The 23,865-nt window shown below is 37.1% G+C and overlaps 1 protein-coding gene across 3 annotated transcripts in view; it reads right to left on the minus strand.

Moving 5' to 3' along the window:
- The window catches only part of THSD7A (thrombospondin type 1 domain containing 7A), a 446,361-nt gene that overhangs the window by 104,857 nt on the left and 317,639 nt on the right, over nt 1-23,865 (minus strand). For 2 of the 3 annotated variants that reach the window (XM_021102433.1, XM_021102432.1), the window contains exon 7: nt 8,662-8,856. The exons of the other annotated variant lie outside the window; for it this stretch is intronic. In XM_021102433.1, the coding sequence (XP_020958092.1) occupies nt 8,662-8,856 (195 nt within the window). The remainder of the gene's footprint in view (nt 1-8,661; nt 8,857-23,865) is intronic. 3 annotated transcript variants of the gene reach the window in all.

The following is a 23,865-nucleotide window of genomic DNA, read 5'->3' on the forward strand; positions in this document are numbered from 1 at the left end:
CTCTATTGTTTTGTCTCGTCTCTATTTCATTTATTTCTGCTTTGATCTTTATGATTTCTTTGCTTCTGCTAATTTTGGGCTTTGTCTGTTCTTCCTTCTTTAATTGTGTTAGGTTTAAGGTTAGATTGTTTATTTGAGATTTTTTTTTCTTTCCTGAGGTAAGATTGTATTGCTATAAACTTCCCTTTCAGAACTGCTTTTGCTGTGTCCCATAGATTTTGGATTGCTGTATCTCCACTGTCATTTGTGTCTAATTATCTTTTGATTTCCTCTTTGATTTATTCAATGATCCATTGGTTGTTCAGTAGCATATTGTTTAGCTTCTGGGAGTTTGTGTTTTTTGCTGTTTTTTTCTTGTTGATTTCTAGTATCACAGCACTGTGGTCAGAGAAAATGCATGAGATAATTCCAACTTTTTAAAATTTACTGAGGCTTGATCTATGGCTCAAGATGTGATCTATCCTGGAGAATGTTCCCTGTGCCCTTGAGAGGAATGTACATTCTGCTGCTTTGGGATGGAGCGTTCTATAAATATCAGATAAGTCTATCTGGTCTAGGGTGTTGTTTAAGGCCTTTGTTTCATTGTAGGATTTTTGTCTGGATGATCTATCCATTAATGTAAGTGGGGTGTTAAAGTCCCCCACTATTATTGTGTTGCTGTTGATTTCTCCTTTTACGGCTGTCAGCAATTGCTTTATATATTGAAGTGGTCCTATGTTAGGTGCATATATTTACGGCTGTTATGGCCTCTTCTTGGATTAACCCTTTGATCATTATGTAGTGTCCTTCTTTGTTGTAACTTTCTTTAAAGTCTATTTTGTCTGATATGAGTATTGCTACTCCCACTTTTCTTTGATTTCCATTTGCATCTATCTTCTTCCATCCTTTCACTTTCAGTCTGTATGTGTCCTTATGACTGAAGTGGGTCTCTTGGAAATAGAATATATATGGGTTTTATTTTTGTATCCACTTGTTCCTTTTCCTTTATGGCTTTTAATATTTTTGTCTTTGCATTTTTGTCCATTTGATTAGTATGTGTCTCACTGTGTTTCTCTTTGGGTTTATCCTGTGTGGGATTCTCTGTGCTTCCTCAACTTGTGTTTCCTTTCTCATATTAGGGAAGTTGTCACTTATAATACCTTTGAATATTTTCTCTAGCCCTTTCTCTCTCTCCTCTCTTCCTGGTACCCCTATGGTACAAATGTTGGTATATTTAATGTTGTCCTGGAGATATCTTAGACTCTCTCCAGCCCTTTTTATTTTTTAATTTTTTTTTTCTGCGGCAGTGATTTCCACCACTCTTTCTTCCACCTCACTTATTTGTTCTGCCTCTGTTATAGTGCTTTTGATTCCTTCTAGTATATTTTTCATTTCAGATATTGTGTTATCCAACTTAGTTTGCTTGTTCTTTAAGTCTTCTAGCTCTTTGTTAAGTATTTCTCATAGCTTCTCTATGTGCTTCCATTTTTTTCCAAGATCTTGGATCCTCTTTAGTATCACCACTCTGAATTCTTTCATTTAGATTACCTATCTCCTCTTCATTGACTTGTTTTTGTGTGTTTTGGTCTTGTTCCTTTGTCTGAAAGCTCTTTCTTTGTCAACTCATAACATCTAACTTTATATGTTTATTGCCCCCTTTATAGCAGGTATGTAGATGCAGCAGCTGGTGCTTAGCTTGGAGTTCTCAGGGGTCATAGTGGCTCATGAGTACCCAGAGCACATAATGTGAGTGGTGGTATTATGTTAGTTCCACTGTAGCTGGGTGGCTGCTAGGAATGGTGTCCAAAAGAGAGTTGGCAGTGGTTTATGATTCACAGGATTGCTTTTGTGGTGGGGGCGGGAGGAGGGCAGCACTGGCCCCTGAGACCCCTCCTGCTCCAGGCAGCCCTTAGGATGATTTTCTGTAGTTGTCAATATCAGCATCTGCTCCTGCAGTCCCTCCCCTTTGTTAGGGAGGCTCTCGGGACTGGTCTCCATAACTATGGGGGCAGGCACATTTTTTATAGTCACTCTCTTTATTTGGTTGGTCTAGGGAGCATTCTCTGTAGCTCCAAGGGTGGGGGCTGCTCCCTAACTGTTGCTAAAAGGCTCTCTCTATAGCTGTAGGCCTGTACCATTCTGGTGGTCTCTCCCCCTACTGGGCTGGTGACAAGAGTGTTCCTTGTAGCACTGCAAAGTAAAAACATGTGCCAGTGGGCCCCTCTCGGATTTTTTGGCTAGCCATGCAATGTACACTGTTTCTGTAGCTCCTGCTTGGTTTCTGGCAAGGATCACAGAGCTTGTGTTGTTTCTGAGATCACTCTGCTGTCCTACCAGGCTGTTTGTGACTTCTAGGCAATGGTTGCTATTTCCAAATTCACTTTGCACATTCACTGGGCCTTTTGCAGCTTCCACTTGCTCAGCAGGCCTTTTGCAACTCCCAGAATCCCTTGTGCTGTTTCCATATTCTCTCCCCCCCCCCCCCCAGTTCAGATCACGATTTTCCACCCACCGGCCTTTTGCAACTCCTGGGATCTTTCCCACTGTTTCTGAAATAGCCTTATAAGTTCTATGGGCTTTTCGCAGCTCTCCACCTGCCTAGAAGTCCCCTTGCAAATTCCCAGGATAGTTTGTACTGTTACTGAAATAACTTTCTCTGCCCCCTAGGGAGGTCGCCCACACACCAGGCCATCAGCAGTTCCTTGGGCATTTTGCTTTGTTTTAGCAATTGCTTCAGTGTTTCCTGCCTGCCTGCTGGCTAGGATCATGGGGCTATGCTATTCCTGAGTTTTCTTGGCCTGCTCCAAGAGTCCCCTCCATTTGTTCCACTTTCTCTGTAGCCTTAAGGGCAGTGGGCTGCTCTCCAATTGTTGCTAAGCAGCCACTGCTTGAGGGTAGATCCTGAAGCTGCAGCAATTGGCCATATGCAGCCTGAGAGTACTCAGAGGGTGAGGCTATAGTGGTGGATCCTGCCCCTTCCCTCTAGCACCCCCTAACAATGGCTCCTAGCCTCCAAGTTCAACCAGGTTTTCTCAACTCACAGCCTCAAATGTGGTCACTCTGGACTCTAGTCCCTCTAGGCTGTCTCCACACTACCAGTCCTAACTTTTCCCCATGTAGGCAGTGCCAACTTCTTCTCTGAGTCTGATCTCCAAAGCTGGAGTTTCAGTTCCAGCCCCTGACCGCACCAGCATATGGCTGGGAAGTACAAGGTGGTGATACTATTTGTAGAGGACTGTTTCCTTTTTAACTGCTTTACACTGATTGCTGTGTTCTCCTCCAACACTCCAGAGTTTCTCCTCTGTCCTGGCTGGTGTCCTCGCTAGTGGGGGGCTTCCAAGGGTGTGGGAGTTTTTTCTCTTTCCAGCTCACTCCCAGGGGTACAGGTCCTGATCTGCTTTGTTTCTTTTTTTCTCTCCTTTTTTCTTCTTTCATCCTGCCCAGTTTCATTAAGTTTTTCTTGCTTTAACAGAATCCTGGGGTCTTTTGTCAGCACTCAGCAAATTTTCTGTGCAAACAGTTCCACATATAGATGGATTTTCAGTACGTTTGTGGGAGTAGGTGAACCTCACATCCTGCTCCTCAGTTGCCATCTTGATCTCGCCTATGTTTAACTTTTAACCAACCTCAAAATTACAGGAAAACTAAAGTATTATCAATATCTTTTCCCTTGGATCATTTGGAAGAAGTTGTTAAAACGATGCCCATTACTCTAAATACTTCAGTGTGTATTATCTACAATCAAGAGCATTTTCCTACACATAAGCACATTTGATATTCAAGATCAGGAAATTAGGAAATTAACACTGATGCATTACTTCATCTACTCCTCAGACCTATTCAAGCTTGCCAACTCTCCCAAAATGTTCTTTATAGCAAAAGGACATAGTTCAGAACCAAGTGTTGTATTTATTATGTCTTGATGGTATTCTTCAATCTTCTCAGTCTTTCCTTGATTTTCATAAATTAGACACCTTTGAAAATTAAGGGCCAATTATTTTGTACAGTGTCTTTCATTTAGGTTTTCTCAGATATTTCCTCATGGTTAGATTCTACAATACACATCTTTGACAGGGATGTCATAGACATGATGTCATATTCTCATTGTATGATACCAGGATTTGCATTTGCCTCATTACTGATGATGAAAATTTTGATCACTGGGTTAAGGTGGTGTCTGTCAAACTTCTTCATTAGGAGGACACTTGAGATTGTAAACATAGTGCTCTTTATCATGTGTTCAATTAATATATTTACTTATATAAAATATGGATCCATGGTTTCCTATTTAAGATTATCAGCTGATATTATCATTATTTTGGCCTTCATATTGTACACATTGGCATATGTGACCAGGAGGAGACCCTTCACATTAGCTTCTGTAACCTTTTGACATATTCTCCTCTTCCTCCCTTTCTGGCACAAGATCCTTCAGGCATATCTTGTACTTTTCCCATCCCAGCCCTAGAATTGGCTATTTCTCCAAGAAGTCCTTGTACTTTTCACTGAAGAGTGGTAATAGACACCAAGGTCTGAGTGCTGAATGCACTTATTTCTATTAGGGCCCCACTGCTCTGATGTCCTTTCAGTGGACAGAGCTAATATCTGCATATATTCATAATATAAATATGTATAATACACTTACATTTACATTTTATTTGTATCACTAGGTTTAAAACTGAACATCATGAATGCACAGTGACAACTGCAAATCCAATATAATACAACAGAATTTACTGTAATTTTCTTTTTTAACATATTTGTAACTCCTTTCCTTTCCTTAGCAATAACAAACCCAACTGCTATTAAGTTTAATACCTATTTGGTTGAACACCCCCTCACCAATCTCCCACTGCCATCTCCATTGTCATAGCCATAGGGCATCTTCATCACTCTGCTCATACTTTGATATCCTGTATTCAGGCACCTCACATCACAGAAATGCTCCTCAGCTCTACCTGGCTCTGATATGCCACATCAGGCTAGCTGCCTCAATGCTGGTATTTTCTCTTCACCTTGCTGGTGCTCTCTGACATCCTGTGTTGGGTCATTGCCTTTACATTCTTATATAATCCATGTGCTCCTCCCTTTAGATTTCTCAGTGTCTGTAACACTTCATGCCTGGCCACCCTTTTCCCACTGGGGTTGCCCATCTCACTCAGGCTAGGCTCTGACAGCCCACTTTGGACCACTGCAGACCCTCCACCTGTGGCACAGATGCCCAACTGCTTGGTTCCACTTAATGACTTTGCAAATAAAATTCTTAAGAAAGGGAAAGAAAGAACTTATAAAGGAAGAGAAGGAAAGAGAAAAGAAAGTATAGCATGAGGAAAAGGATATATTGATCTATCATCCTTTTAATAGTAACAAGTAAATAATAAAGGTCATAACATTTTAACAATGGAGAGCTTATCTACTGAACTGGGGCTGTATGGAATAATCCTCTATCATATATGTATGAATAATAGATATACATATAGACATAAAAGTGGACACATATATGTACACACATATACAAAAAGAAAACTGGCAAACCAGGGTTAAGACCAGTAGCCAGCACTCTTCTCTTTCCGGCACACAGTAGAACTCTATTTCTCGCGCCCCACTTGAAGACAGGTTCAACTTCATTCATGATTATATAACTTGCTTAGAGAATGAAATGTCAGTAGATATGACATAAATCACTTTTGCATCAAATAATTTAATTGCTGACACTTTTAAATCAGCAGATATATTTTTCCTCTGGAGTGAGGTAGGTCTTCAGATGGAAGTGTGATGCTAAGACATTTCATGGATGACAGACTGCCTTGGAGAGTTACCTGTCACTGTAGCAAAATTTCTTTTCTTTCTTTTTTTTTTTTTTTTTTTGTCTTTTTGTCTTTTAGGGCCATACCAGAGATATATGGAGGTTCCCAGGGTAGGAGTCAAATTGGAGCCGTAGCCTCCTGCCTACACCAGAACCAAAGCAACACGGGATCTGAGCCGCGTCTGCAACCTACACCACAGCTCATGGCAATGCCAGATCCGTAACCCACTGAGCGAGGCCAAGGATCGAACCCACCTCCTCATGGATGCTAGTCGGGTTCATGATGGGAACTCCCGCAAAATTCTTAACAGGGAAAAATAATTGTTCTTTTAAGTTACTGAACTTCTGGGCTGTTTGTTATTATATTACAACTTAGTCTGTCCTTATTAATACAAAGAGGTTATATAATCATCCATATAATGTTTAATGATGACATTTGACCAAGATAAACAAAAATACAAATGTATAGGTTGCAGCATTTATTTCATAAATTTAGATAAATAGTTTGCACATGGACTTGTCCTGTAAGTTATTTCTCCAGAAAATTGTAAAGTTCATGACTAAATACTCAATATATAATTTTATTAATGTGATCTTTCCCCTTAAGGTCATCACAGTAGTTTTCTGCTCTATAGAAAATTAAGAACATTTAAGACACACAAAAAATGCTAATTCTTGAGGTAGTAATAGAAAGACCTGCTTTTGTGTAGAATTATAAAGGGTTATCTCACTGGCAGGGAAACATACTTTAAAACTTCTTGCAAATGTAGTTCCTAAATCATTTTAAAAATAGCTCAGAATTATAAAAGCCCAATTATGAGGAAAAGAAAATGTGTTTCAGTGTCCAGCAACAACCAGGTATTAAATCCTCTTTGAAAGATAAATTATTCATTAAATGATTCACATAATTACACCAGTTTTTGTAGCTGTTATCAACAGAGACAAATAGCAGCAGATTCCCCACTGACAGAGTTTCCTCTATAGTTTCCATTTAAAATTATGTTTTGAATTCATGTCTTTATGATTAACTATATACACATCTATAATTTTCCAGCATGGCTTATGATGCAGCTACTAGCCTTAATTAAAAATTATCAAAGTCCCACCTTTTCAAACAAAGTTGATGAAATATACCAAAGAACAATCATAAATTTCTGCCTTTAAAGCATTTCATGACCTTTCAGTGTGAAGCATTATGTCTATAGAAATAATGATCTGGTGAGTTCTGCAAGCATGGCAAAATCTCAGCCATGTGACTCATGGGGCGAAAGTCACTCATTACTAGTCACACAGCAAGTATAATGGATTTATAGGAAGCATGGTGACCACAGATCTAATTTTAATGAAGCCCAAGACATAATCTGAGCTGATAGAGTGTGAAGTCTGAATATAATCTATACAAGGTTAGAGTGATTGTTTGGCAACATAAGGACTATAATTTTCTCTTTAAGAGGTTCTATCTTTCTATTAGGTTCCATAGATACACTTTTTTTTTGGAGTGTATAAGTAAATTTATATTAAGGTGACAAGAAAACTGTTTTGGATACCTTAAAGAAAATTTAAAAAAAAAATTTCCCATAGGTTAACTATTTTAAATATGATAAATTTTCTCCTATGTCTTAAGGCCAAGGTAGTTATATTTCTGCATGGAATCACATACACAGACGGCAAGTTTGATTAAATATGAATCTACCAGATTTCTATCACTAAAATGCTTTATGAACAGAATAATGAAAGGGCAACATGAAAACTCCTCCAAAATTGATTATTTGATCAATATTCATAAATATGTCATTACTATAAAAAGAAATCATCATTTACTAGTATTAAATCTGAATGAGAAGAGTCATTCAGCCTGATAATATTTAAATAACATATGCCTCTATTCTTGAGACGGAACACTGCCTTAATGTGACAACTTGACTTACTTCTATGTTTTCCTTACTCCTGTGTAATTTTCCAGAATGACAAGATTAAGGATGATGTTATATCACCCAATCACACAGAAGCCAAATTAGCATTTGGATATAAGCTTGAGAAACAATTACCAGGAGCCTTGTATTTCTTGACAACAACGCCTGCACAAGTGAGGTATGAATATATGACAAACCATGCTATATTCACCCAGCTGGGTGAGGTGATTTAGGAGCAACATATTTCAAAAATGAACACAATCTACATATGAGACTTCTGGAGCTCAGAGCCTATGTTCAGAAACCTGAATAGTAGAAATATCTATGTAATTTTCAGTCAAGCAACAGTCAGGTCAGTGATTATTTTAAATGAAGTTTCTCAGTGAACACATATTTCTATTTATGAAAAGGGAGAATATGATTTCATGGGGAAAACTGACTACTGAAATAGAGAAAAAAACAATTAAAACTGACATTTGGAGTTTTTTTTTTTTTTTTTCTTTTCAGGGCCGCACATGTGGCATATGGAAGTTCCCAGGCTAGGAGTCAAAATGGAGCTGCAGCTGCTGGCCTATACCTTAGCCACAGCAACACAGGATCCGAGCCGCGTCTGTGACCTACACCACAGCTCAGGGCAATGCCGGATCCTTAACCCACTGCGTGATGCCAGGTATCAAACCCACATCCTCATGGATCTTACTGGGTTCGTTACCACTGAGCCACAAAAGGAACTCTGGGAGTTCACTTTTAAAAGTCTTTGTTTTTTAAAGATCTATTTTCAAGGTTAATTTTAGAAAATAGGAGCAAGCTGCCCACTATGTTTAATAGATCTTAAATCTCCTTGGATTGGTGAATTTCTGAAAGTTGCTATTTTTAGAATATCATCGCATCCAGGCTAGACAAAGAAAACACACACCAACTTCTGGAAGAAACTTGAGTATCTTCTGAAGCTGGTGACCTTACCTTCCTCCCCCGCATAGGCCAGGATGGACCGCGCTCGGATCTGTTTCCCTTCTGTGGTTTTCCCTGAGCATGTGTGGGAGCAGGAGGACCAGGCAGACCACATACTGAGCACACAGTCCTTGGGGCAGGGGGCATCGCAGGCAACGGGGATGGGGAAGATGGCGTCTCTGCACAGCTGTCTGTCAACTTCTTCTCCTGGGAAAGACAGCATCACCAACAGTCTATCATTTTACATAAATGTAAAATGAGCAACTGAAACCCGGTGAGCACAAAGATAAATTAGGTTACTTCTCTTTTGTTCTCTGTCAAAAACAAAGGCAAAAGAATAACTGCCTACTATAGCCAGATGCTAAAAGAATACTGGGGATAGACAGATAGATAGATAGATGGATAGATAGACAGACAGACAGACAGACAGACAAATCTTTAAATGAGGCTTCTTTATTATCAGTGCTTAGGTATGTAGGTAAAGCATACTGCAGCAAGTATTTTATGCTATGGTACCTGCCCAGTAAGTGATTTTTACATGTATAATATTAATCTTGCAATAAAGAGCATCAGTGCGATATGCTCCCCCCTTTATTTTGTTACTGGAGATTAGCCATCATTTATAAATAACGAGTCTATCCATAGCACTGTTTGTTTTTATAAACTAACTCATATCTCTACTTGCAAACTTTCTAATGTCTCAAAGAGAATTTAATTTTTGTAAAATTGGCAACCTTCTTCTTTCATTAAAAATTAGTTTATCCATTGGTAACAACCAGGAAACATAAATGATAGGATAGCACTATAAAACCACTGGCTACAGTGGTCCCATAGGCAGGAGGTGGCGGCAACAACAAGGTAAGCAAATGGCAGAAATAAGAGAGTATCACTGCAGTGCTTAAAACTCTTTGGTAGTTTCCTACTGCTCTTAAGATAAAGACAATATTTCTCAAAAGTTTATGAGACCTCCAATGACCTGGCTCTTGTTTCCTTTTCTAGCCTCATCTTGCTCCACACACTCTGCTACCCACAAAACTCTAGATACTGGCGCTCATTTATGTTTGTGGAGTGAATGAAATGATACATACAAAAGGCCAATGAGAAAGAAAATATTGTTGCTGTTAGTAAATATCAAAGAAATTTACAAGAATTACAAATAAATGACCAAAATACAGTACGAAAAAAAAGCTTGAATTCTGTGGCTTAGCTGCTAAATGTAAATGCTAATGAAGTCAGTGGAACAGAGTTAAGCAAAATACAGACAGGCACAATTAATATTCTATTTTTGCCACAGAATATATCTATCATTCTAGATAAGTATATCAGAAATGTGTCCCTTGAGGCATGAGGACTTCAGGTGATAAAGGGTGACTAAATGTGCCTTTCTTCAGTGCTATAAGCAAACAATTCAAAACTGTTTGTCACTGATGAAGGGTTAAGAGCTTCATTTTGACAGTCTTTTATTCATATATTTGAAAAACAAGACATAAAATCAGAAGTCAATTGGAAATGCTCTAACATGTTAACAGCTACTAGTTTGTGGAGCCTTAAATCATTAGGCAAAATCAGAAGTCAATTGGACTGCACTTGTGTGTTAAGAGCCACTAGTTTGCAAGGTTTTAAACTATCAGACTTAGTCACTAGTAAGACTAATATAACAGTAGGGTCATCATTATATCATTCATTCCTCTTCAGTTACTCTGATCTGTGAGATCTGTTTTAATTATGTTTTTATTGGCTTTAGGGTTTGGTTTGTATACCAATAAAATGATATGATGGTTTGTATGGTAAATAGGAGTACAAAAATCATTACAATAGAATATGTATGATTTATAGAATAATGGTGACTCTTTTGTTTACCAGACTTTTTTCTTAGTGCAAAGAGGGGTTTGCATGTCTTATTTCCTTCACTGCCATCTTTTACTATTCCATCTACTCTCATTTATTTTTGCTTCCAATATTCTGTGAAAAGTAAGGCAAGTTTGGGGCTACCGCTTAGAGACAACCAGGAATTATAGTTTTCTGTTTTCTGTAATAGCTACTTAATCATTTCTATTCAGAAAAACTTAATTCTTTCTGCAGCACTTGAAAAGAGTGTGCCACCTGAGTGCTATTACATTAATCTGCACAGCATAAGTCATACATTCTGTTTCTTACAGTGTAAACCTAAGGGATATACAATTTTAATCTCTCTTGCTTTTTGAATTATTTTCTTTTCCAAACTGCATCCCACACCTTATGTTAGCTCTTTTTCACTCACCTTGTTCTGCTTAGGCAGGCGGATTTTCTTGCAGGCACAGTCCTTCTAGAGTCTACCTTAACCCTCTACAGAGCTGTTAAGACCCATTTCAGAGTCATTGTTTAAGATTTCAGCATTTACGGCACCACCTCCAACTCTGTCAGGTATTGGCTCTTCTTTGCCCACTATGGTCTTGCATCCAAATAACAGCATTATGTACTAAGCCATAGTGGCTTTTTTCCCTTTCCTCCTAGAGACCAATCTCACTACTACCTTTGCATTCTCTTGTCACTCTTCCTGAAAATTTCAGATCTTCACATAGCAGACTGCTTCTGCAGTCTGGTTTCACTTCAACTGTCTGCTTGCTAGGGGAGCCTTAATTGACCATAAGGAAGCTCAGCAACTTCACTTTACTTTCTTGATGGTTTTTATCATCACTATACATTAATTAATTAATTAATTATTTTGGTCACAACCATGGCTTGTGGAGGCCAGAGACTGAACCTGTACCTCAGCAGTGACTTGAGCTGATGCAGAGACAATGCTGTGCCACAGCAGGAACTCCAGAAACTGTTTTAATTACTTGTTTACCCATTTATTATCAGATCCTACCACTAGAATAAAAGTTCAATAAGGGCATGATTTTTATCTGCTTTGTTTATTATTTTATACTTAGAAACTAAAACAGTATCTAGGACCTAGCAGACACTAAATAATCTTCTGCTATATGAATAAATGATTTTTTAAGCTACTGTTCCAGGAAACAAAATGTTAGACTAGACAAATGTGAGCAAGTGCAGTATTTTGAAAATTACTGCGTGCATTCAAGTGTTCTAGGACTCTGCTGAAGTGGACAAGCAGCACATGCATCATCTGGAATTTGCTGGAAATGCAGTCTCCCAAATCCCACCCACTAAGTCATAACTTGCATTTTAAAAAGATCCCTGGATGATTTGTATGCAGGCGAAATATGGAACGCATTGCTCTAAGATTTTCTTTGCCTTTATTCTGTTGTAGTTTGATGAGAACCAGATCACCTCTTGAAAGGGCAGCTGTATAAAATGAATTCATCTGGACTTCATACCTAACATCATTTGCTTCTCTGTGGGACCTCCCTTTATATTTCTCTTTATATTTGGATGGAAACATTCTTTCAACAAATAGTTACTGATTGCTCATCTTTTATCAGGCACTGTGCTACGAATATTGTATACATCATCTTGGCTAATTATGACAACGACCTTCTTTTTTTGAGATATAATTGATATATAATATTATTTTAGTTTTAGGTATACAACATAATGATTCAGTATTTGTATGTATTGTGAAATGATCACCACAAAAAGTCTAATTAGCATTTGTCCCCATATATAGTTATATTTTTTCTTGTGATGAAGATTTTTAAGATGTACTCTCTTAGCCAACCATTAAATATGCAATATAGTATTATTAACTAGTTGCCACACTGTGCCCTACCTCCCCATAACTTACTTATTCTATAACTGAAAGTTTATATCTTTCACAGTAAACTTCTGACATAGGTATTAAAGTCTATTTTTCACTTTAAAGGAAATTTGAGCTCAATAAGTTTAATTTTACTATCTCAAATTAGCAGAAGTTTGACTGGAGAAGAAGATTTGAACTGAGTTCTAATCAACCCCTCAATCCACTTTTTAACTGGTATGGTGGTAGGGAGCACTCAGATGCCAAGAGAATTAAGAATGGATGAGTCTTTGTCTCAAAGACGTCAAGAAACCAGCACTCTAAGTTGTTTTTCAAGGCACAGAGATGTGTGGTGCCAGACACATGCTGCCTCACATACAAGACTATGCACTTGCTAATGTGCTCCATGTTTCTTATTCTGGCTTATGGTCACTGAACAAACATCAGTGACCTGTGAGAATACGGAATCATTCAGTACTTGACTTCGCTTTCGAGGGATGCTTTAATCTACTCGGCTAATTGCTACTACCTGGAAGTCTTAGGACCTCTGCTCTTTTTAAGCTAAATATCCAGCATTTCTGGCATAAATCATCTGAGAAATGTTGGGGGGGGGAGTTGGGTCTATGGCTATCACATGTAACTCCATAACTTGTCACATCTGGCCACTTTCTGGGGCTATTACTTTTATCTCATTTGTTATATAAAAAGTGACCCTGAAAATAAGCTCTTTAAGAGCTGTAGAAAATAATTTCACCCCTCTTTCTCACATTGAAAATTATTTTTGATTGATAAACATTTTAATTAGATAAGAACTATGTTGCATGATATTCTATCAGAGAATATATAGCAGAGAATATATAGCAAACCTAATAATACCAATATCAGGGTTAATTTACACTCTTTCCATATAGAGAAATGGAAATTTTTCTGCTTAGCACCTTGGAAATTCCATTTTTCCATGTCAGTGGCCCTACTATTAGGACATTTTCAGCCACCGTATGTCTCCATTATAGAACCATTTGAGACTTTGATTATCTGAATGCACATCCCAATAAATCTGGGTAGACACATCTGATTATCATTATGGTGAATGATGTAGTTCTACAACTCATGCATGCACAGACCAATGCAACCTGTTTTTTTTTTTTATCTTCAATCTTTCTGAGGTTAATTTCTTGCTATTCTGAATATGATGCTAACATTTTGAATCCTTTGCATGCTTGCCACTGTGTATTAAATATCCCATAATTTTTGGCATGCATTTTCCAACATGAAAAGTTCTGAAGGACTGCTTTGCATTTATGTAACATGCTCAGGCACCCCACATCACATCAAGCTCTAGATATGTTAACCAATTTTTAGAAATGCATGTTTTACATGAAATACATAACATAGAACTAAGTGAATGAACCATTGTCTACCTATTACAGTTTATACTGTTTTGAAGCCTTAACAGGAGCATATCTGGTTTAAACTCGTTTGTGAAACCCTATAACAAAAGGTTAAGAAGTAAAATAAAAATGATTGGGTTTTGTACTTTTATGAACTCAGAAAATTTAAATATTTAAGTTGCTGTCTCCCATTTAACATTTTCCTTCGCAATTATAGTTTTAAACATTTTACTAATTCATCATTTCAAACATGTACTTTGATTAACATCACCTTAAACATTTATTTTGGCATCTTTGAAGTAATCCTCAAGTTTCCCCGTTTAATCCATTTTCATGGATACCACCAAAGTCTTTCACAAACTCTTCCAAAATATCTCCTCTCATTCTACTGTGTTTCCTACTATAGGATAAGAAAATTTGGAGTTCCCATCATGGCTCAGTGGTTAACGAATCCGACTAGGAACCATGAGGTTGCAGATTCAATCCCTGGCATTGCTTAGTGGGTTAAGGATCCAGCGTTGCTGTGAGCTGTGGTGTAATTTGCTGACATGGCTTGGTTCCTCTGTTGCTGTGGCTCTGGTGTAGGCCGCTGGCTAGAGCTCTGATTAGACCCCTAGCCTAGGAACCTCCATATGCCACGGAAGCGGCCCTAGAAAAACGCAAAAGACAAAAAAAAAAAAAAAAAAAAAGAAAAAAGAAAATTGAACATCAGCTTAAAGTAATGAGACTAAAAGTTCATTAAGATTTCCATAGAAATAAAACAAAATGAGAACTGAGATCAGAGGGAAGACTTTTTCTTTTCTTGGTAAAAATATATACTGAAAGTTTACTGTAGTCACTATGGTAAAGCTTAGATGTAACATAAAAAATAAACCTTGGTTTATGAAGGTTTTTATAGCTCAGGAGCCAAGTTAAGAGTACAGTGTTATTACATCAAAAATATAATAAACTGGAATTTCCGTCGTGACTGAGTGGAAACAAATCTGACTAGTATCCATGAGGATGCAGGTTTGATCCCTGGACTTGCTCAGCAGTTTAAGGATTTGGCATCACCATGATCTAGGGTACAGATGCAGCTCAGGTCTGGCGTTGCTGTGGCTGTGGCACAGGCCAGTGGCTACAGCTCCAATTTGAACCCTGGCCTGGGAACTTCCATAAACTGTGAGCATGGCCCTAAAAAGATAAATAACATAATAACAATAATAATAAACAACTGCATTTTAATGTAAGGTATCATACATATACATATCCCTAAATATCCCTTGCATAATTCTATTTTTTAAATCATAGAAATATGCAGATTGTTATGGATGATTTTTAGCCATCACAGTCAGCACTACATGTGGATTCCTTCCAGAAGGCATTTCAAAATCAAACTCACCAGTGAAATAAAATTGAGGGGGGGGTAGTAAGCAAAAGGAGAAATCAAAGTAGAGAAATCCAGATACAGCCAAGATTTTTTTTTAAATCACACTATTTAGAAAATCTCTAGTATTGCAACTTTGTCATAAGATTTCCCTTGCCAGAACTGTACAAACTCTACAGTAACTGTGAAAATTATTGAGTTGTTGATGTCTTTCATATTCTTCAGAAATTCACATTGACTTTATAGTGAAAGTCGTTATTTATATATTTACTTATTTATTGATAATCAATGCAAATCCAATAAACAATTGCGTGCAAAAAGAATGAATGCTCATACGTGCTTAGATATTCTAGAAAACATTTTCATATAATCATCTTATCTAAACCTAAGAACAACTGTAAGATATGTAAGTCAAGAATCGCTCTCAGCTTACTGAAGTAAAACACCCATGGACTGAATCTCAGAACTCTATATTCCCCATCTTAAAGCTACATGTCTCTTCATCTTAAATGGAAGGTTCCAAATCATTTTTAATCCCTGCATTTCCTCTGCTACCACATCGAGATAGTGAGTCTGATTTATTCAATGTACTAAGTATTGCCTGACCCCATGTTCTCTTCCAGACCACTGAACACTTTCCTCTGGTCTCCTGCTGTATCCCATTTCCCCATTTCCCCTGCAGCCCATCGACCATCCTGAACCCAAGGCCAAGTTTCCAAAATGCAAGTATTAGTTGAAGGCCAAATACTTGTTAGAGCATAAAACATCCTTATCTTCTGTCATTGCTTCAAGTTTTCCGTACATTCTATCCAGAGAAAGCTATGTGCTTTTCCCGGAACTGACATGCTGCTTTCTCATTCTTCTGGCATTTTGTGTACACTGTTTCTAAGTTTGATTGCCCCATCATCTTGCTAAGCCGTCTTTCAGGACTGGATTTCCTTCCTCTGCAAACTTTCTCTGGCTTTCTCAAATTGTTCATATGGAGTTGTGCTCTACCCTCTCTGTTCCCACAACATTGTAGACATAACACTTTCCAAGACTTTATAATTGTCTGTTTAATCATCTTTATGTCCATTAGCCTATCAGAACTTTCTAACCAGAGAGTTTGTCTTATTCAACATCTTTATATCTGAAGTCTTGGGTTCAGTTATTGCTAAAACCTAAGAGTTTTGCAGTAAATATCTGATGGATGAGGAAATAAAATGAATTGGAAATACCAGAACATACACTGCTTTTCTGAAAAAAGCCACTGGTATTTATATATTTCCAGTTGTTAGTTTACTAGAACTGGACCAATATGGCCTTTACACTACCCTCAGCTTGGCTGAACTTTAGACAGGTTTCTCCTGACTCTAGGCCCCTGACCTTACTTTTCTTAGAGAATTTATTTTTAAAAAATTGCAATTGTAAATTTTCTTTTTGCCCTTTTGAAATTTGTATCAATCTTCTAGCCTCTTGCAGTTTTACAGTCCAGGAAATGAATCGCTTGGAGTTTGGAGCCATTTCTGACATTGAAACATCAATGAAGATAATATCCTGATCTCCCAGTGTCTATAGGATGGCAGGTGCCTATTTTCGTCAATGGGTGACAGTATTACATGCAGATGATCTAATTACACAGAAAATCGTCTGCAAACTCAGGGGTAACTCCATGTGCCCCATACATTCCATTGATCCATCTCTTCTCTAATATTCTCTAGTGCTTTTCCACTAGCTCACCCTAGTGCTTTAAAAAAAAGCCTTTTGTTTTTGCAGAGTTGCAAAGTAGCTCTGCAAAACTTTGCAGAGTAACAGCCTAGGATAAAGGTCTCCTTGCTTATATAACTTTGGTGCAGTTTTCATTTTAATAAACCAATTCATATCCATTTATAATATGAATATTATCCTTAGCTTCACCTCCTCTTCTTTTGCTGATATATATATAAAACCTATTGACTATTAAATATCATTAAACCATCTAGGATTTTCATCCTAAAATTTCTTCAGGATTTTTCTTATTTTTTCATCTTCTTCAAACTCTTTCCATTCTTAACTAAGTTTGTTTTATGTCCCCACTATGTTCTTTTCCTTGCCACCTTTATCTGTTTTGTTATCTTAAGTCTCTGTGTTTTCATTCTTCACAATTCTGGCAAAATTGACCCAGCAGATCCTGAGATAAAAGCTGCTTTCCTTCCCCCACAGCTGCCACTTTCCAACTCCAGGCCCTGATATAGTCAATATACAAACTTTTTAACTTCATTGTTGAGATGAAACTCAGTCTAACAAGGTATAGTAAATAAGATGACTTGTTATCAATAAATGGTGAAAATTTAGGGCTTAATCTAATCATAACTTTGCATTTTCTTACTTTGTTAAATTTAAGGCACTTGTGTTAATCACCTACTTAGTGAATAAGGCATTAGGCAAAAAAAAACTTTTATTACTACATCAATGACTTCCTTCCTAATAACTCTAGTTAAGGATTTCATACGGAGTTAAGCTGAAAATAAAAAAAAAAAAAAGGTAAGACTGACATCAGACCTATGACTTCTGCCTCTGTTTAACACCAACTAACATGGCACATTTTTTATACATGTTCTCTATGTGTGCAACATGCTCTGTGTAAAATTGAAAACATAAAGATATATGAAAAATGTGTTTTGCAATAAAGGTCTGAGGTGTATTTTCTTAACTGAAATGAATACTTCAGTTTTATGCTCTTTCCTATTATCTCTATGTTGGTCTGCCTGAATCCCAGACTCTCCTGCTTTGTTTATTTTCAGTGACTAAAAGGTGAACTGACTCACGTTATTAAGTGTTTTATAAAAGCACTATGGAAATTCTAGGAAAACTAAGTAATAACTTTATCTCCCGCATTGTTTGAGATTAAGCTAACCATGGCCATGCCCTTCTGAACGTGCCAGATCTCATCTGAGATCAAACAAAGCTTTATTCATTGTTAGTTCCTCAAATTTATTTCATATTTTCACCCTTGTTTAGTTATCTCTTGTGACTTTATTCTTAGTTGTTTTTGAGTTTGAAATTATCTACAATGTTAATTTCATCTCTTCCATTTTTACTTTTTTAGTAATTAGAAGTTAAACTTTCCTGGTTTAAATACTGACTCTATTCCACTTAACTATGGCTTCTCGAGAAAATAATTTAATTGTTTTATGATTCGGTTTCCTAATTTTGAAAAAGGGAAGCTAAACAGTACTTATCTTAGGTACTGTTATGCATATTAAATGATAAAAATCTTTTAATGAAGTGCCTAGGCTGAATATCTGGGACAGAGTTGAAAATGTTACATATTATAACAATACCATGCCTATTTTCATCACCTTCTGTCAGTGGAGGAGTTGAATATCCCCCCATACCACTTTGGAAATGGATCTGCTCCATTCTAAATATCAGTGTGTTTAAATCAACTTGAATTAATGTACTTAATCAGTTTTCCCCTAATTCTGCTTAGGATTAGATATTAGCTTAGAAGCAGGCTTACAGAAAAGTATTAAAAAATATCATTGTACTAGAATTACAATATAAACTCTATCATTCAGTAATTTTGTATTTTTCTTTTTGTTAAAGTGTTAAGGTTGTAGGGAAACAGAAGTCCTCAGAGAAGCCAATTTATGTAATTATGACCATTACACATTACAGTTCATATTTTGAAAATTATTTAGAGTTATGTTGTAAATGCCTTTTGAGCCTAAGTCAAAAAAATTAAAGTTGCAGTAGAGAATATTTAGCTCACAGTGATAAGCAGAAGTATCAGGACACGTGGCATCTTCTTTTGTCCCTTTTCTCTCTATGCACTAAAAAATTTACACTGACTTTTAAAAATGCTAAGTTAAATAGCTGCACACAACTACTTCCAGTCATCAAGTCTCTCAGGAATCTTCTAGACAAGAAGAAAAAATGGTTCTTCTGGAAGTACTGTGATGCAGTTACAATGAACTACATTAGAGTACTAGATTGTTACAGGCTTCAAGACCCCTTCAAGGAGATTAAACCCAAAGCTTCTGGCCATGTCTCATTGTAATGCCCCTTTCCCCGCCTTGAGTAGCCTGGGCTCCTCACTCCCTAGGAGGGAAGAAATGTGGCCCATTCCTCACCCCACCCTCCCTATAATCCATTATCCATGCAAATAAGGTATCCTGCCTGAGATCAATTAAAAGATCAAATATGCCCCATAGAGAGATCAAACAATATTCAGTGCCTAAGCATGGTGTAGGGGGCTGGGGCAGGAGAAATTGGGTCTCCACTCAGGAGACCAGTATTGTGTGGTATGAAGACAACTGTAGAGTGAGTTGGGGCCTTCTTTTTTAACTTGCGTGCATGTGAGTTCTCTCTCTGAAAATGTACTTTCACTCTAATAAATTTGTAAAATGTCTGCATCCCGGGAACATGGAAACTGTGACTCTATCACAATGAGAGAAATTATATTACTAAATGAAATAAATTATACCTTTGGGTCATTCTGAAGAGTTATCAATACAATTAACAAAACAGTCATATTTATTATAACCCAATGGTTTAATTAATTTAGTTTTTAAAGCTTGTATAAATACACAGTTCCATATCAAGCATCTAGGCTGTATCCCATTCAGTTCCTCTTGCAACCTTGAAGGGCTAGCTGTGGATGAGGATTCTTAGAGTGGCTTTTCCTTTTGTTTTGTTCTTTTTTTCTTTATTTCCCCCTCTTTTCAGGTCTTGGTTACCTCACCTTCTTTCTCTGAGGGAGTCTCACATTTCCAATCTGTCCTGCAAATTATCAACCAAATAGTCTGCCAGCCACACTGCTGTGACTGCATTACACCCTCTAATGACTCCCTGTAGTTCTCCAGATCAAGCATGCATTCATGTCTGTTGTGTTTTAAGACATTCCGCCATCTGTTCCTACTTGACATACCTTATCTAGTAAATCCATTTCCCATGCTCTGGATATATCTGCAACAATTCTAGGCTTGGGGGACCCCATTACCTGGAAAAGGATGACTCCAAGCCTTTATCATCCCTTTAGGATGAGGTTAAAAACCAATTTCAATTTGTAAATTTTCTTATTCAAAGCAATTTTTACTATCTCTCTTTCTGTACTCCTGCATTTTTGGATCTCTTTAATATTCACAAAAGTAAAAAGAAAGTATTGTTCTTCTATAGATAGCTCTTACAAGATCACAAGGTACAAACAAGTCTGTAGCGTAATGGGGAAATTACAAAAAAAATTAAATAGATTTATATTTGACCTTTGAATCTTGCCAGGATTAAGAGGACCAAATGACTGGGAGATATACATTTATCACATAAAAATATTCATCAATAAACCCAATGTAAAATTCAGTTCATTGATAGAGACTGCGGATTGATGGGTGATTAGAGATAACAGTTTTTTTGTTTGTTTTTGTTGTTTGTCTTTTTGCCTTTTCTTGAGCTGCTCCCACAGCATATGGAGGTTCCCAGGTTAGGGGTCCAGTCGGAGCTGTAGCCACCAGCCTACGCCAGAGCCACAGCAACGTGGGATCTGAGCCGCGTCTGCAACTTACACCACAGCTCACGGCAACACTGGATCCTTAACCCACTAAGCAAGGGCGGGGACCGAACCCGCAATCTCATGGTTCCTAGTCGGATTCGTTAACCACTGCGCCACGACGGGAACTCCCTAGAGATAAAAGTTTTTAAAGGGAGATGTTTTTGAAGGGAGTGAAATCTAAACAAGAGTTCGGAGGAAATACAAGCTAAGTGATTTGAGGAAGAGAGAACATTAAATTATAGGAGATTGTCTATACAGAAGACTGAGGAAGAAACTAATTCAAATATCATCACCATGAAATTTTTTCAAGATCTTCTGTTTTGTCCTCTGATGACCCTCAATAATGAAAGTTTGGACCATGTAGACTAGGCTGAGAGTCACAGCTGAATAAATCACAGTCTGTCCCTTTAATCTTCATGACTGAAGTGGGATGTCTGCTAGCAAATCATAGGAAAAAAGCTCTAGGGAAAGTGAAGTTTCACTGTTGGGAGAAATGTTACCTTATTAATTGATCCAAAAGCTGTTTGCTTCCCCAGTGAAAATCACGAATGTGTTAGGAAGTACCAGCCCATTTCATTAAGAGTTAACATTTATAAGAAGTTGCTTGGGATCATCTCAGACTCAATAACAATCACAAGAGTTGGTAATAACAACAACAACAACAACATAGCTATAGCAGATAGAGAAAGAGCATTATGAGCTCAGCAATTGAAAAAGAGAGTCTCTGTTAAGATCAAACAAAGCCAAATCATGATTAATGAATATTTGCAGAAAGTAAACCTGAGAATTCTATAAAACATTAATATCTATACAGAAAAAGAAGGAGTTGGTTAGTTGGGGATGGGCCAGAATGGAACTCAGGCACAAGTCAACATAAGGCAAAATTAAAGGCTGGGAGTTCCTGTCGTGGCTCAGAGGTAAGAAACCCTACTAGTGTCCATGAGGACATGGGTTCAATCCCTGGCCTTGCTCAGTGGGTTAAGGATCCTGCGTTGCTGTGGCTGTGGTGTAGGCTGGCAGCTACCGCTTAGATCTGACCCCTAGCCTGGGAACATCCATATGCTGCAGGTGTGTCCCTAATAAGACAAAAAAAAAAAAAAAAAAAAAAAAAAAAAAAAGTTAAAGGACAATGAGAGCAAGGATCCAATAAAAGATAGAAAAATTACTCTAGTTCACAGTTTTCTAAACCTGCTAGGGGGTGTGGTGTAGGGTAGTTATAAATATTCTAAATCTTAAGGTCCCATCAGAGAACTACTCAACTGGACCTACAAAGCAAGATCTTAGAAATATTTTAAAAAGATCCCTGACACCTCCATCACATCACATAATTACCATTTCTTTCTTTTTTCTTTCTTTTTTTTTTTTTTTTTTGTGGTGAGGACATTTAGGATCTACACTATTAGCACTTTTCACATACACACCCCAATGCTGTAATCTATAATCACAATGTTGATCATTTGATTCCCAGAACTTACGCATCTCTTAACTATAAGTTTGTACTTTTTGTTCAACATCTCCTCATCACCCTTCAAGTCCCAGGCCTTGGTAACTAGAGTTTTCAGATTCCATATAAAAATGAGATCATACAGTATTTGTCTTTTTCTGTTTGACATTTCACTTAGCACAATGCTAATACTACCCTGGTAATCATATAGCAATATATAAGTGTATCAAATAAACACCTTGTACATCTCAAAGATACAGTGTTACATGTCAATTACATTTCAGTACAGTTGGGGACAAAGATTCCTAAATGATTCTGCTGCATCAGCATTTGGGGTTATGCTACACTGTCTACTCACTTCTGATTAAATGCCAAAATCTAGGAAGAGATTAATGGTTCAAGTCAAATTCTCAGTCTTATTTGTGAATAGTGTTTACATGTACATATTTAATTAAAAAGAAATAATTTAGGTACACTGCACTATCTTATCTCAAACAAATTTTTTATTGTTTATTTCATATAATAATTTAGGTATTTTAAAGAGACAAAAACAAATCAAAGTGGGCTCTTTTTTACTGCATAGTCTGATAAGAAGACTAAATAAGTTTTAACAGTAACAGGTTTTAATGTTGAAGTTTTAACAGGTTTTAATGTTGAAGTTTCCTAATAAATAGATTTGGGGGTAATACCATTTTGTTTATAAGGTACTTTGATGACTGCTAGGTGGACTATTTAATCATAAATCAAAAAAAAAAATTACAAATGCTGCCCTGAAGAAACACACACACATTTATATAATTTGACTCCAAGTCTAAAAGCAAGTATTGATATACATTAGTAGGAATTTTTCTCTTATAGGACAGAGTAAATATTTTCTAAAATTGAAATGTAACTATATTAAGCTAAATATATTATATAATTTTCTTAGGTAAATCTAGTGCTAATATTCAGTTGGTGTGTGCTGACAAAAAAAAAAAAGCACACTGATTTTTCTATTAAAATTTTGTTTTTTCTTTTTATAGTTGCACCTGTGGCATATGTAAGTTCCCTGGCTAGGGTCAAATTGGAGCTGTAGCTGCTGGCTTATGCCACAGCTTGTAATGCCAGGTCCTTACACCACTGAGTGAGGCTGAGGATCAAACTTGCATCCTCACAGAGACAACGCTGGGTCCTTAACCCACTCAGCCACAATGGGAATTTCCACACTGATTTTTTTAAAGACAGACCAATTAGTTAAGGCTTCTTTTCAGAGTGCACATTGTTTGTGTCTTGGTCAGTGAATATTTTTGTAAAATATTATAAATAAAACTCTCGGGAGTAATCAATAATTTATTTAGAAGTCCTGTTCTCTTAATTTCTACCATCCCCATTATAATTTCAGAAGAAAGCAAAGTAAAATAAACAAACAAACAAAAAAATCATGCAGTTGAGTTTAAGAGTCTTAAACTTCTCCCCAATCTAAATCTACCTAGCACTTCAGTTCAAGGTATGATGATCTGTCATGGTTTTTTTTCTGCTTAAAAATCTGTAATAGCTTCGCACTGATTATTGTATCCTGAATGAAGGGAAAGAAAAATAACTTTTTTTTTTTTTTTTTTTTTTTTGCTTTTTAGAGCTGCACCTGCCACATATGGAAGTTCCCAGGCTAGGGGGTGAATTGAAGCTATAGCTGCCGACCTACACCACAGCCACAGCAAAACAGGATCTGAGCCACGTCTGCAACACAGCTCATGGCAACGCCATATTCTTAACCCACTGACTGAAGCCAGGGATCATACCTGCATCCTCATGGATACTAGTCAGATTTGTTTCCACTGTGCCAAA

Source organism: Sus scrofa, chromosome 9, assembly GCF_000003025.6.
Source record: "Sus scrofa isolate TJ Tabasco breed Duroc chromosome 9, Sscrofa11.1, whole genome shotgun sequence".
In the NCBI taxonomy this organism is placed as follows: Eukaryota; Metazoa; Chordata; class Mammalia; order Artiodactyla; family Suidae; genus Sus; species Sus scrofa.